Genomic DNA, 15,920 nt, shown 5'->3' with positions numbered 1-15,920 from the left:
TCAAGCCCCAGCTCTGGGAGGGCGGTGGGGTCTGTTGTAGGAGCAGCAGTGAGCTGTATGCTGTGTATAACCTGCATGCTCAAATGGTCTGTTACGCCTTCCTCTCCTCTCCCTCTTTGAATACCTGTGAAGTGGCTCCCCCCCCCCCCCCACACACACACGTGCTTGTGGGATGAATGGGCTGCTTGAGCAGCTGGAAGATCAGAAGAGCTCCCAGGTAGACAAGGTGTCTGGGACTCTGATTAGGCAGCGATCACACACCCAATGCGTGGACACCGTCCGAGGTGGAGTGTGACCAACCAGACACGGCCAAGTCATCTCTAGGAGCAGGTCCTTAAAAGGGGACGGGGCCATGTGCTCGGCAGTGCACTCACCGATTGTACCTCCCGTGAAGGCCCTTCGCCCGGACCACGTGGCCAGTAGTTCGCCGCGTCGCATTTCATCGCGCCTCAGGAAGACCTACCTTCATCGCCCCGTCCATCGCTGCGCTGTGGGACACTTACCTTGAAGGATCCTGACATCTCCAGTGCTGCGCCTGTCCTGGGAGCGTGAGTATGCGCGTGTGAATGTGACAACCCCCCCTTTTCTTTTGAGCTTAGCTATCAGTATAATAAACGTGCTGCTTTCTGCCAAACCCTGGTGGGTCGTTAGTCCTCCCTAAGCTTACTAGCTGGCCCAATTTCGGGTAATGGGGTCAAGTGGGGGGTGGCTGGGAATCAGGACTCCTGGGTTCTAGCCCGAGCTCTGGGAGGGCAGTGGGGGTCTAGTGGGTTAGAGGGGGGTGGCTGGGAATCAGGACTCCTGAGGAGGCAGTTTGTCGTTGTTAACATGTGTTGGCAGGTCAAGATAAACCCCACATCCCCCATAAACTTTACCTCCACCTGTGAAAGCCTCCAGCCGGCCTTGTCTTCACTAGGGTTTTACCTCGTGTTAGCTCGAGTTCAGAGCCCTCCTCCCCCCCCAGTGAAGACAGGCTTTTAAGATTTCAACCTGTTTAAGAACACACCCCTTTTTGTCCGGGGCTCATTTGCACGTGGAAATTGACCAGAAAAGCGATTCCGGAACCGTTCCTCTTGGGGAGCTCTCTGTTCCGGAATAAGTCGCTCTGCTCGGGAAGGCTTAGTGCATTTCCAAAACAGAGTAATCCAGGAATCGCGTTTTTGTGGAATAGAGGGTCCAGGCTGGTGTTATACAGGAAGAGCCATTCCAGTCGGGCTCCCTTTGGGGGACGGGAACGCCTGTGTTGAGCTGTGTTTTAAAAGCTGGCGGGGGTGGAATAACACCTCTGTAGCCTGACGCTGCTCAGTGATCAGGTGCCCTTCCCCGGCCCCCACACACGTGTCTGTGTCAGGCCTCATTCAGGGCTTGGGGAGCTGTCGTGGGCTTTTTCTGTAGCTGTTTTCCATCCAGACCTTCTAATTTCTTACCACCATCTCCAGGGCAACCCAACAGCGAGGATTTCCGACGGGGAGCTGCGGCCGCTGTGCCAGGCCCTGGGTGAGTGGCCAAGACAGGGATCAGAACCAGGCCGAGGCTTTGCAGAATTGGAGCCGGGAGCGGCCCGGTGTCCCTGGCCATTATGGGAACTTCAATATCGAGACACCAGGAGGTACCTTTAAAGCCCCAGCTGCAGTTCTCTTAACGGTGAAGAGGGGGGCTGGGTTAAATATGAGGCCTCTTGCTTTGAGGGGGTCTCAACCCTGGCGGGGCCACAGCCTCTGTAAACCTCTGTCCAGGGTGTTGTGTGTCCCTTCCCCCACCCCAATCCCTGATCCACTGAGGGATCTGTCCTGTAGCTCAAGCTGTAGTAGCAGCTGCTCTTAGCTCTGGAAGTCAGGGGTTCAATCCTGGGTTGTGACCAAGGCAGTAGTCACCACCCTTGCAGTTGTGGCTACCCCTGGGGAGCAGAGGGATTACCCATGCCATGTGTGGCTGAGGTGCCAGGGCCTCTATTCTGACCCAGTCTGCACCAACAGGGTGCATGCCAGAGTGCCCATCTCTGCTGGAGAGTCCAGGCAGCTGCTACTAGCTGGTGGCCCATGTGGAATGAGTCTCACCAGCTGGCCACACTGCAGGAGGGATTGGCGCTGCACTAGCCGTCCCCTTTTGCTGGCAGCCTCAGCTAGGAGGCCAAGCGCCGAATGGGCCGTTCTGGGGACTGGATCCCATTTACTACCCGTAGAGGGGTTCTCCTTGGGGCTGGCCCCGCTCTGGCCAGAGGACTTTCAGTTCTAGTTGGAGGGGTTGGAAAACTATTACACAGGCCCTGTGTTTTTGTGTATGATCAGGCTTGCGATCCCAGGCGTCCCCAGCTAGCCATGGGTAGTGCGGCCTGATCCAGAATCCTCTTGGAAAGTGACGTCAAAGACTCAGGTCCTGGAAACATGGTGCTCATGTCAAAGATGACACTGCAGCACCCCCTGCTGGCCGATGGTTAGACCCGCACTGGCTCACTCCTCAGAGCCAGCCGTGCCTAGCTAGGAATTACGAAATGTTACGTGGTCTGGCTGGCTGCTCCCTGCCTCAGTGCGATTCCTCTTGGTACATTCTCTGTTGAATCGCTGACACTGCGTGCAAGTGAGGTTAAGTGGAAAACCTGCGGGGGCTGATCAGGGGCTGAATTCATGGTCCTTGTCACTTCCAGCCCTGCCTTGGCCGGGGGCAAAGTTGCTAAGGGATGGAGGTGTGGAACTATGGGACATTTCTCTAGACTGCACCCCACACACAACACAGACTCCTACAAACCATAAGGATGCTAATGGGTGGGGCAGGGGGACTTCAGTGTTACTTTGAAATGGTTCAGGGCACAAACCTTCAAAAGAAGCGCGGAAGAAAGTGTTAACAAGAGTCCCCAAAGAGCAGCAATATTTATTCAGCTTTTTCTGTAGGGTGTGCAAAGATGCAAGAATGGAGTAGGTTAAAAAAACAAACATGGAAGTGAATAAGGATGATGTGGAAGTGAATAAGGAAGCGTTATTTTGTCCTTTACATAATAACAAAAAAAGGGTCACCCAATGAAATTAACAGGCAGCAGGTTTAAAACAAAAGGAAGTATTTCTTCATACAATGGACAGACAACCTGTGGAACTCCTTGCCAGGGGATGTTGTGGAGGGAAAAACTTTAACAGGGTTCCAAAAAGAATGAGATTAGTTCATGGAGGACAGGTCCATCAATGGCTATTAGCCAAGATGGTCAGGGACAACCCCATGCTCTGGGTGGCCCTTGTCTCTGATTGCCAGAAGCTGGGAGTGAACAACAGGGGATGGAAACACCACTGCTAGGTGTTTGCACTTTTCTGCACACTCCGTCCTGGCCCTGAGGGCAAATGTACAGGATTATTTGACTCATCCAACCCTGTATTTTTGCACAAGTATGTGGGGGGGGGGGTTGGGTAAAAATCCAGGGCAGGGTCAAGGGGGAGCATCTTTGCACGCTTTCCACCCCTACTTTGTGCAAACACTCAGAACAGGCTGCGTGAAAAGCGTGCCTCAAAAAGCCATGCTACAGACTTGCGCTTTCCCCAGCTAGCTCCCTGCATCTGTTGCCTGGGTGGTTCCTAGTTTGCTATTCCCTCCTGCTGCTCCTTCATTGTTTCTGCTGTTTTGGCTTTTTAAAAAAAAAAAAAAAATCCCTACCCTGCCATTTATTTTTAGCAGCCAATTGAAATGTCTGGGAGATGAAGGAGGAAAAAATATGAGTGGCGTGTAATAAAGCAGCAGAAGACAGAGTAACCTTTGAGGCAGCGGGAGCGAGCAGTGCTCACATACGCTCGCACTATGCCCAGTCTGGCTATCTGCACTCCCGGAACAAACTCTCCGGCTGGACTCTAACCGGGCGATGGAGCCGGTCCCCCGTCTCTGTGTCCTCTGCGTTCTGCTGCTGCTTAGAGGTAAAGAAGCTGGTTCTTAATTTCTGTATTTAAAAAGGGAAGGAAAAACAGAACCCAGCAGGACTCTAAAATCCAGGACTGAATTGAGTCTTACTTCAGCAGGAGATATTTTCCAAGTCACCGGTGGGCATCCAGCAGGCAGCCTAACTGGCCACCTAACGCCCATTGTGTCTTTGGCAGCTTCCCCTCCTAATCAGCACCCACTTTATTAAAAAGTGCTGCTGGCGAAATTAACGCGTAGAGCCCTCGCCTTGTGCCCTGCCCAGCCTGGGACGTCACAGCTGCCCAGACCGTGGGCTTTGCGGAGTTAACAGTGGGTTGGAATGCAAACGTTGCTCTAGTTTTTCTGTTGTGTTGCTGGCGGGCTGGAGGAAAATGCCGGGTTTTTGTGGGTAAGGGATAACGTGGCTCTCCGAGTGCCATGGGAGAATCGCACGGGCTCCGGGCGTCGCTGGTGGGCATAAACTACTTCAAATGCAGAAGCCGTTGAGTGGGAGAGAGATTCTGCCTCGTCGGGCGGACAACCTGGGGAATGGGAAATTGGCACCGGGTGGGCGATTCTTGTCATCTACAGACCGTTGATTGCTGGTCTGTATAAACCCGCCGAGCGAACGTGCCACTGCTCCAGTGCGCCTGCTTCTAATGAACCCCTGGCTGACACGAAGTAGAAAGAAAGTGGATGGTCCCTCTGCATACCGATGTGCTCCCTCTGCAGTCTCAGCTGGGGGGAGGGGGGTTGCAAATGGGTGTCAGGGATTGAGCCCCCTCCCCGCTCTTCCGATATTGCTAAGTGTATGTGAACGCCTGGTCAGATCCACGGTATGGGGGGGCCGGGTGAGATGGAAAACAAGGAGTACTTGCTCTAGAATGAAGCTTTGCTGTACATAATGGTCTTGTTAGGGGGGTGTTGACACCAGCCTCTCTCCTGGAAAACTTCTCACTGTTGTGCTTTCTGGTGTAACTTCACAGCAGGTAGCACTGGTGGCAGCGGTAGGATAGATGAGGCTCCAGGGGTTAAGTACCCTGCCTGACTCTTCTCAGAGCAGGTCCACACACCACCTGGTGGCTAACGCGCCACTGTCCTATCGACACCGGTGGTAGAAAGCCCTTTGGGGAAGGGACCATCTTGCTCTGGGTTTCTCCAGTGTCTAGCACAACTGGGTCCAAAAACCAGTTGGTGCCACCGCGGGGGCTACTGCCGTATAAAAAGAACTGCGCTGGTGCCTTCACTTCCCCCAAAGTGCTCGTGTGCTGAGAAGGCCCAGGGCTCGGGGTCTGTACATGGGTGGAGGGACGGCGCTCAGGAACCTGCAGGGTTGCACCTGGGTTTTGTAGAACCACCCTGACTCCACGCCTCTGATTGGCCACAGCGAAATCGTTCTGCCGTGGTGTCCGGCAAGCCACGCCCAGAGCTGAACCCAGGACGCGGGGCACAAAACGATTTGGGGTGGTTCTTCTTGTAAATCTTACCCCCCGCTCCCGAGCAAGGATGGGGTTGTAGCCAGTCTGTGCACGGGTGAGAGCCTGCACCCCCGGGTTCTGGGGGTGGGTGAGCGCGGACGCTGGGGTCTTTGTCTTATCGCTGCAACCAGACACTCAGCTGGGATGCGGATTCCGTCATACTGGGTGCAAATCCGTAGACAGTCTCTGACCCCTGGAAACTTACAGTCTAGAAAGGTCAGGGGGAGGAGGCATCCCCCCACTCCTATAGAAGAGGGAAACTGAGGCCCAGCCATGGAGCGAGCTGCCCCACATCACACAGGGACTCGGTGGCAGAACCAGCTCTCCAGTGCCCCAGCTCTGCGTCATAACCACAAGGCCAGTCTTGCTTTCCTGGGCTAAACGTTGATTACTCTGCTTTCTGGAGGCTGCACATGGTCTGCGGGAGGGGAGAGGGTGCCACCGCTGCATTCCCGGGCAGTGCAGAGTCAGAACCAGGGAGTTGCAGAGGAAAAGTGTGTCACGGAAATGCAGGCCCAGCTGGCTTTGCAATGTACAGGCCCCGTGTGCGCGCCGTGCAGACTCTGCCGGGGGCTGCACGCCCAGCGCTGGCTGGAGCCTGCTGTCACTGTGGGGGGGCGGGAGGTGGCCAGGGGGGAGCATGTGGCTAGAGCCTGGGGGAGCTGGTGTATTTCCAGCATGAGCGAAGTGTCAGGGATTAAAGAACCGGCTCAGAGCTTCAGCAGATGCTCTCGGATTCCTGGGTTCAGCTGGAATCGGGCAGAGCCACATTCCCCCTACAGGCTGCGTCTCCCCCACAGGCGCATCTGAGCATCAGCGAGTCGGAGGGCTGAGGAGTGAAGCCCAGGGGCTGGGATGTAGGACTCCCGAGTTCTGTCCCGGCTCGGGGTGGGGAGCGATGCCCAATGGTTACAGCAGCGGGCAGGCGTGGGAGGTGAGCAGGCTGGGTTCTGCGGTGGGCTCGGGAAGGGAGTGGGGTCTAGTGGTTGGAGCTGATGGGACGCAGGACTCCTGAGGTCTTTTCCCAGCTCTTCCACTGAGTCACCGCCTGACCCTTGCTGAGTCATTTCCTCCCCCTGGCAAGCAGGCTGAGGGAGGTGCTTTGAGGGCCGTGGGTACCGTGCTCATCACCACTAACGGGAGGGGAGCCCCGGTCCCCCGGGCACTGGCCCAGGTGGTGGCGAGGGAGGGGTAGGCAACCCAAGGGCACTCAGTGCATCCTTCAGCTGCTACCCACTGCCAGAGCAGCCTGCTCAGCACCGGGGCCAGGAGCTGGGCTGGGGAAGCGCCCTGGTGGGGCCGGCCATGCTGGGACAGACGATTGTCCCAACATCCATCTGACAGATGCTGCCCAGGAGAAGCGATCGGGTTCCTTATCCCCTGGGCTGAGGACAGCAGACACTTCCTACGGGCAGTTCCCCCTGCAGTCCTGGACAACTCCTGGGCTTTTCATTACCTGGCGAAAGGGGCACAATACTCGCTTCTGCAGCTGGCCTCTCTGTGCCCCTGGGGGAAGGGGGGGGCAGCTGTCTGCTGAATCTCCCCCCCTCCAATGCTGGAAAGTGAAGGAGGTGCGGAGGATCATGTTCCAAAGCAAACTTCCATCGAGCATCCCCCGCACACGCAACTGCTCCTTGGCCCAAAGCCCAGCCGGTCTGGGCTCCGCCACGCTGAGGCCCGAGTCAGCGAAGCCCTGAGGGGCTGCGGGTCGGTGGGCGCAGGGCTGGCACGTAGCCCACTGGCACTGGAGGATGATCTGTCGTGAGCTGTTTGTCCCCACATCTGCGGCCAGGCTCTGCCTTGGGGAATCGGACAGGGCCAGTGGAGCAGGGAGAGGGGTGGCCACTTGTCCGACATGCCACCAAATTGCAGGGCCCGATCTGGGATTGGAACCCAGGAGCCCAGGCTCCTTGCTCTAACCACGGGATACACTCTCACCCGAGCAGCTATACCAGAAGCTCCCAGCCCTGCCACCCTCCCGTTCTGCCACTGATTGATAGCTGCTCTTCAAATGTGCCTCCTGGCCCCTTTGCACCAGTTCCATCTGAGACGGAAGTGCTGGAACGAACTGGTAACTTCAGGAAGCAATGAGTCCCGGGCTCGGATGGTCTCTGGCCCAGCATACGGAAGGAGCTCAAATGTGCAGTGGCTGAGTTGCTGGCGAGAAATACACCGTCTTTTAAAAACAGCTGCTATACTGGAGGTTTGAAGGGTAGCAAATGTTTTACCTGTATGGAAAGGAGGCTCTAGGGGAGATCCAGGGAATTACAGACCAGTAAGCTACACATCTCTACCTAGGAAATTGGTTGGAACAGTTACATAGAATGAAGCCTGGAAGAGCACGAGACGATCAGGTTAGCACACAAAGGAAAACCGCGTGTCTCTAATCTATTAGACTTTTCTGAATGTCGCGGTCGAGTGGATAAAGGAGAACAGGGTGGCATAACTCCAAAGACCTTTGACAAGAAGTTACTCAAGAAACTAAGTCGTCATGGGATAAGACGGAAATTTTTTCATGGATCAGAAACTGGCTGGAAGACAAGAAACAGATTAGGAATAAATGGCAAATTGTAATCGTGGCAATAAGTTAACAAGGCAGCACCTCGTGGCTCCATTTGAGGTCCAGCGTTAAATATATTGGCTGATCTGGAAAAGGGTGGGTGAGGCATGAGGAGGAAAACCTTGCAGATGACAAAGTTTATTAAGGAGACAAGGTGGGCGAGGTAATATCTTTTATTGGACCAACTTCTGTGGGTGAAAGAAAGAAGCTTTCGAGCTACACAGAGCTCTTCTTCAGATCTGCAAAACCTCTCCCATTAAGAAATTGGAAAGATTGGGATTGTTACCTTAAAAAAAAGATGGATATGTGGGGGCATAATTCTTTCAATTAACAAATCAAAGTTCCTGAGCTAGCTTCGCTAGACTCTGTTCTTCCTGTCTTGTAGCGTGAATGGACATTCACTGGAAATGAAAGGTAGCAAATTCAAACCCATAAAAGGTGTGATTAGACTGTGGAACTCATTGCCACTGGGTGCTGTCAAGGATAAGGACTTCACAAGATTCAAACAGGGATTGGACACTTATAGGCATAACAAGAATAGTTGCTGTGACTGATGCTAACTCATGTTTGGAAGGGATTTTAAATCTCACGCTTCTGGGCTTCAGCCCATCTCCTGCTGAGATCAGATTAGCCCACATCTGCCTTCTGCGGGGTTCTTACACCTTCCTCTGAAGCAGTTGGTGACTGTCAGCGGCAGGACACTGGAGCAGATGGACCTTGGGTCTGATCCCGTCTGCCAGCTCCTGTGCTCCAAGAGACTCTGCAGGAATCTGCACAGGGTTTTAGCAGGGGAGAGCAGAGGTGAGGAATAGGGGAGCACCTTGCCCTTCCTCTGGGCTCCTTGGGGCTCCCTACCAAGCTGTAGACGCTCTTGAGATCAGGTGATGCTGGCCTTTTTTGGAAAGTCCCGGCCTTTTTAGGCCAGCCCAGGCCCCGGAGCCTGGTTGGACTGCAGGGGAGCGTCAGATAGATCCCAAACTTAGCAATTCCGGAGGAGCTTGGCAGTTTGAACCCTCCTCTCCCAAATTCAAAAGCTGGAGACTGGGCCCAAATGCCGTTCCCGACACTCGGGAGCTTTAGGTGTGAACTTCATGGCTGGTTCCTAATGGACTAACCCAAACTCATTGATCCAAATAGCCTCTCACCCTTCCGGGATCAGATCAGAGTGTGGCAGCTTCTATTCAGAGCAAAATGCTTTCCAGGCAGCCAGACTGACCTTCTCTCTCATCCCCTTGGCAGGGTATTTCTGCACTGCAGCTACGGGGTGCATGGATCCCCGCTGGCTTTAATCAGGCTAGCTAAGGTCCCCATAGCAATGAAGTCGTGGACGCATGGGCCAGACTGCCTGGATCCAGGGTGATCACTCAGGCTGGCCTGTGCTAAAAACACGGCTTTCCTGCTAGTGGTAGCGGAGCTAGCTAGATCGACGCTAGCTCGGGTATGTCTACTCAAGCCGCGACTCTGCAGTCAGCTGTAGCCTCTAAGCACCGGGACATCTTCGTTGCTCTGAGCTGGGCAGACAAAGCTCGGCGAAAACCAGCTGGAAAATGCCATGGTTTTGTATGGAAACGTGGATGCAACTTTTATTTTACTTTTTTGCTTTAATCAGAATTTCCCCAGGAACAACTTTGGTGTTTTGTAGTGAGGTTTTGGGAGGAAAAAGCAAAAGCAGAAGCTGAAACAATTGGGAGGTGGAGCTGGAAAATCAAAACTCAGTCAAACGTTTCAGTGGCTCTTTTAAAAATTTTGATGAAAAACAGCTTTGCATGAAAATTACATCTGGATTTTTTTTTGTGGGGCGGGGGGAGGGGGAACATCCCACCAGCTCTACTCATCTCTGAGCAGCAGGTTGGCCGTCTCCCCCCTGCCCCCCGGCAAGCGATGGCATAAATCACCGCACATCTGGAACTGCTTTGACTCGTCCCATCATACCCTCCCCGTCCCGCTCCAGGGGATTGGCAGGCATTAGCTGTGGTGGTTGAGAAATTCCCGGAGGATATTTTTTCTCAAAGAGGGAAATATTTTGGCAAATGAGGGAGATTTTCTCGGGCTTCCTCACAGCCCCTAAGCCTGCCACTTGCTCACGGCAGAGCCAGCTCATAATTTTGTTGTAGATAGAAGTATCTCTCTTTTATAGAGACTTAGATTTAGACTCTCCTATGTCTAGAAGCGGCGCACTTTTCCCCACCGCTGTCTGTCCAGAGTGATGTAACTCTGCCGTGAGATGTCTCCATGACTGTAGCATCCTTTTCCTACAATAGGTCGTTCTTCGTCCTCTACACCTTTTCTTCTCTCCAGGTGGAATCCAGTCTAAGACGTACCTTGAGCTTGTGCTTTATAGAGGGGGAAACTGAGGCACAAGAAGGGAAGTCTTGCTGTATTTGGTGTTTCTGTTTCTGAAAGCCGCAGCTTCTGGAGTCATGTGATTAAGTGAAAATCACAGCTTTTTTTTTTTTTAATGGTTTCTGGCCCTCATGCTTGCAAAGAAAAGTCTGACCCGAGTTTGGTCATGAAGGCTCACAACCCTCATGGCAAACCGCAACCCCAAGCATTCAAAAATCCTGCATCCGACGATGTGGGTATTCACCCACAAAAGCTCATGCTCCACAACGTCTGTTAGTCTATAAGGTGCCACAAGTCTCTTTGCTGCTTTTACAGATCCAGACTAACACGGCTACCCCTCTGATACTTGACAAAATCCTGAGTCAGGCCTCTCAAAAATCTAGACTTCAAAAAATGCAGTGATTTTTTTTTTTTTTTGGTAAATCTAATTGTGTCTTCTGCTTTCTGAGACCGAGGTCACATTTCTGAGCTTTTCTTTATAACTTACTAGAAACGTACTTTTTTAATAAGATTCTCGCATGACTCCAGCAGCTGGGTTTTCTGGGGAAAACATACCAATGTCTTGGAACTCGTGATAAAACAGCAGGATCTGGCAACGTTCCAAGTAAAGACGCTTGAACTTAATTTAGTAGTTTAAAAAACGTAAGGTTTTTGGTCCAATCTCATGATTTTGGGGATATTGGAATGCTTGTGGCTGACAATACTGTACTTAACACACAGTTGGAGGGTCTCTTCCATCCAGCGGAATAGGGAGGAGTTCCTCTTTTCTTTACATGTCTAATTGGTTCCAGGCTAGTCCATTTAATTTACATATAAACTCCCCTTCCTTGGTGTGCGTGTGTATATGGAGGAGGGGAGCTTGAGTAGAGGAGGGAAGGAAGAGGTGGTATTCTTGCTAAGCTCCGCCCATGATGCCAAGCTCCACCCACAGTGCCTGGATAGCTGTCATGCTTTTGCTGAAATAATTGGCATGGAAATAGTTAACAAGGAGACTTAACCAGAAGACAGGTTTCAGAGTGGTCTGTATCAGCAAAAACAATGAGGACTCCTTGTGGCACCTTAGAGACTAACAAATTTATTTGGACCCACTTCATCAGATGCATCTGATGAAGTGGGTTTTAGCCCACGAAAGCTTATGCCCAAATAAATTTGCTAGTCTCTAAGGTGCCACAAGGACTCCTCGTTGTTTTAACCAGAAAAGACACTACTTGGCACCATTGCAGTAGCCTTTTCCGCTCGTAACTCTCAAAATGCTGTGCAAGAATAGGTGTCTTCATCTTGTAGGTGGGTAAACTGAGGCACGGAAAGGCAGGAATTTGGCCAAAGTATCCCTGGGAGCCAGTGACAGAGCTGGGACTAAAACCCAGGTCTAACTCCCAGTGCGGCCAATTTCGGCCACACTTTAAAATGGGCATCACTAGATTTCAGGGTGAACACCATGTGGAAACAGATCAGGGCTGTTCACGTGTCCCCTGAGAAGTACTGGAGACTCAGACAGCCCTGATGCAGGATGTTATTTCTAAGAAACTTGGGCTGAAAATCCTTGTGGCTGTGTGGCCACGTTCCCTGTTGCTCTGCACCTTGGCCAGTTACATCCCACTGACATTTTGGGGGAAAAAATGGTTCAAATTCATACCAAAAATGACTGAAAAATCCAGAAAATTTCAATTTGGGACCATCAAAACATCTAATTTGGCTAATATTGAAACACTCTCTTTAGACATTTATAACATTCATATTTTGTACGCTATATATGCCTAATACATCTCAAATTAATATTTTAAATATCATTTCACTAAATAAAATGAATCCAAGGTAAATGTTTCGACCTTTCCCATTAACAGAGCGAGTTGAAATCAGCCTGTCAACGTGAGACACTTAGGTTTCCACGAAACTGCATTTTTCAATGGAAAACTGTTCTGCCTAATTTTTTCGCTGGCGCTACTTGAAACCTTTCAACGGGGGCTGCCTCTTTCAGATGTCTACATCGATGGTGGCATGTAGGGTGCCCACACTGCATGCTCCTCTAGCGTGAGTAAAGCAAGCAAAGACATGCCAGAACCCTAGGGTCTATATACACCGCTCTCTACACACCCAACCAGCGCCTCCCACGTGTAGTGCCCCCTGCTGGAGCCTTTTCCTGCCTCAGGGAGCTGCTGGAGCTTTTTCCCGCTGCCTTCCCCTCTGCTAAAGACTTTCACGGCTGCGTGTAGCTACACACGCAGGTAACATATGGATAGGTGATCAGAGGTCCCGATTTTATAGGGACAGTCCCGATATTTGGGGCTTTGTCTTATATAGAGTCCTATTACCCCCCACTCCTCCGTCCCGCTTTTTCACACGTGCTGTTTGGTCACCCTACGTATAGATAAGACTGATAACATCATTTTCGTACTTAAACTGGGGAAGTGGGAACGCTGCAGCATCTTTAGCTGGACACAGAAACTTTTAACAGTAGATGTCCCCATGTATTGTGATAATCATGCAAATCTTCAGACCCACATAAAAAAAAAAAAACCTGGCAGATTAAATTATTTTTCTGGCAACTGGCAAATCCGTAACAAAAACCCAGCCAGGCCGATCAAATACCAGCCAGGTGCTAACCCCTATTCCACCCTCAGGCTATTTACTGGGTTGCGATGGGCCGTAACCATTTACAAATGGCTCCTGAGCCCAGAAAAGGTTGAGAACCATTGCTCAGTGCAAGGGTGCCCGGGTGAGCTTCTCTGGCCTGTTTTACGCAAGAGGTCAGACCGGACAATCATGCCGCTGCCTTCTGGATCTAACTGTACGACAGTTTTAAAGTCAGCAATAACATATGAGGTTAACTGGCAGGTCCAGGCTGGGACGAATAAGGCTCTTGGCTCTGGGCTGGTGCAATTCTCAAAATATTTCAAGACAACGAGAATTTTTTCTCTCTTTAATTTGAGTTTCCTAAAATACCCGTGCGGGCTAATTTCCGAAGCTGGCTTCTCGGTGCTGCTGGTAATTAGCTAGCCAGCCACGCAAGGAATTTGCAGCGTGTGCGTGTGATCCGTTCTGGGGCGAAGGCGCTCTATTTTCAAACTACACCCTGCGTAATTGCTAGGCTGTTTTCTTCCTGAGGTTTGCTGCGAATCTGGGGCACGGTCGGCTCCCGAGACAGAGGAGTCACTGTGCAAGGGGCACAGCCTCCGCCCTCTCCTTACATATCCTCAGAGAGGCAGGAAATAACACTGCCCCGCTCTGCCCTGCCAAGCTGGAGCCTGTCGCTGGGAGGTTGTTATGATCTCAGCTTGGAAAGTATAATTTCAGGACAACTCCTCCAGTCTCGATCCTCACTGACACCCATGCACGAAATGCATCAGATGCTCTTAAGATTGGCCGCGTCATGGGCTTGATTTTATAGTTCCACCAAGGACAGTGTAAAACATCCTTAAAAACAAGTGTCAATTACAAGTTAACTCCCCCCACACCTCGGGAGGACCCCTAGATTGCCAGTTCCTGGCTGTGCATGGAAATCAGACCCTGTATATTTCAAAATAATGCGCCCTCCCTGGGTTTCACACGGACCTCCGCTCACTGCTTTCACTGCTCCTGTTTAGCCCTTTGGCTGGTGCAATAAATTCAGTCACTTTCACCTGAAGGTTCATGGTCAGTTTCGCTTCCTCCTCCTCCTGGATTTGGTTTTAAGGTGCTTCGCTGAAACGGTCTAGTCGTGCAGTGGACTCAGGGGCTTCTGGGTTCTAGGCCCCAGTTCTGGGAGGCGGGGGGGACGTGGGCTGTGGGATCAGAGGAAGAGGCTGTGAGTTGGGATTCTGTACCACTGGGCGCCTTTCTTCCCTTCACCGTGCAGCTGCAGGAAGGCAGGACTGATTCTTCCCTACGCAAGCCTGAGGGTTAATTGTGATCCTAAAGTGCTTTGGGATTGGGGTGTGACGCAAGGTATCACTGAGATCAGCAGGCGCAGGGAGGAGCCCCTGGACTATGAGGTGTTTTTAAGGAGATGGTACTAAATTATCACTTTGGGAGAAGCCCAGCTCACTAGGGCTCATCCCCTGTTTCTAAAACGTGCTCCGGGCTGCCTGGGACACTAAAAGACCCAGAACATCCATCTTGCAAGGAGGCCAGCAGCACAGCACCTCCTAGCGCCAACTTGAGAACAAAGTTTGCTTCTTGGACCCGAGAAGACACTGGACTGGGGGTTATAAGAGCTGGTTGGGAACCCAAATTTCTGTTCCCTGAGATGTAGAAATGTGGTGGTGGTTGTTCCCAATGAAATGAAAATCCAAAACGTCCCGTGAAATGAAAATGCTGAAATTTTGATCTGGGACCCTTTGAATGTTTTGCTTCAGTAGCGCGGCCACTTTTTCCTTTGACGTTTGTTCTCCATTAATGTGAAAGATAAAATCTGAATGATATTTTAAACATGAACAGAAATCAAAACGTTTCAGCTGGATAGCGTCATTTCGATGGATTTTTGACTTCCTCCCGTTGCAAAATGAGCACGTTCCCAGGAAATATTTTGATTTTTGCCGAAACCGCTTTTTGCAATGGAAACCAGCTGGGTTTATATTTTTGTTGACCAGGTCAAGTGCGAATAGTAGACAGGGGATTCCATGGACACAGCCAGACACCCTGCTGTTCTCTCTGGGTATGTCTACACGGTATCAGGCACCATGCCACCCAGCCCATGTATGCAGGTAGCTGCTCAAGATCTTGTAGCACCCTGGGCTAGCCGCCCTGGTACAAGCCCATGCGACCTCCTGGATCTGCACTCGGGTGGCCAGCCCTTAGCGCGCGAGCCTGAGCAGAGCTAGCGCGTGGCTGTCTACCCAGGCCCAGGGGCTGCTAGCTGCAGTGCAGACGTAGCATCAGGCTTTCGCAGGCAAAGGGTTTCCGGAGCTAGCCACGCTGACTACGCTATTGAATTACCGGCACTGCTCCCGGTGGCCTGTCTCTCTACCTCCAATCCACACTCACGCAATGCCTGGCCTGGCTCCGCTCGCCCACCCTTCTGCAGTGCGGCTCTGTCTCCATCTAGGGCTCAGCCCAGGGGTGCAACAGCCTTCAGCTAGCAGAGGTGGGTCTTTATCTCCTGTGCCTCTAGGCCAAGAGGTCGCAGGTTCACATCCTGGTGCTGGCTACTCCCGCAAGGCCCCAGCTCCTCTATCAGCTTTGAATAAGTCACTTCCCCCAACCCTTCTGTGCCTCAGTTTCCCTATCTGCATCCTAAGGCTCATACTTCCCAGGGGTGGTGCGTAAACACCTGTGTCGCTCACTCCCCTGACCCTTTGTCCTAAAAGCTCCAGGGGTAGCTACGCTGACCATTCCAGGGCAGCATGGGCCTGCGGGTCCCGCAGCCCAAGGCGGTTGGATAGCCCCTGGCCCGTGTTACACAGGGGGCAGGCTAGATGGTCGTAGTTGTCCCTTCTGGCCTTGGAATCTGTGACTCCAGCGGGGAGTCAAAACGCAAGTGCCGGCAGTGAGTTCTAGGGGCAGCCGGCTAACAAAATCCACCACATGATGGGGCGACGACATTTCCTGTGGCCGGGGGGACTCAGCTGCACAAACTTAACCCAGGCCACGTGTGCTGCCGGCTGCGGTTTGCCTGTCCTCCTTGCGGCCGGTAACCTGAAAGAACCCGATCTGAGAAGAGTCTGAAAGTCTCATCGAGGGCGTGGACT

At 52.1% G+C, this 15,920-nt stretch overlaps 1 protein-coding gene across 1 annotated transcript in view; it reads left to right on the top strand.

Annotated features, from left to right (window-relative positions):
- Positions 1-3,740: 3,740 nt before the first annotated feature.
- The window catches only part of ITGA10 (integrin subunit alpha 10), a 49,979-nt gene continuing 37,799 nt past the window's right edge, over positions 3,741-15,920 (top strand). Inside the window, exon 1 of the mRNA XM_039513613.1 lies at positions 3,741-3,890. Coding sequence (XP_039369547.1) covers positions 3,839-3,890 — 52 coding nt within the window. The 5' untranslated portion in view covers positions 3,741-3,838. The remainder of the gene's footprint in view (positions 3,891-15,920) is intronic.

The sequence above is a fragment of the Mauremys reevesii genome, linkage group 24 (genome assembly GCF_016161935.1).
Source record: "Mauremys reevesii isolate NIE-2019 linkage group 24, ASM1616193v1, whole genome shotgun sequence".
NCBI lineage: Eukaryota > Metazoa > Chordata > Testudines > Geoemydidae > Mauremys > Mauremys reevesii.
The sequence above is the reverse complement of the archived record's forward strand: the minus strand, read 5'-3'. Positions and strand labels throughout refer to the sequence as shown.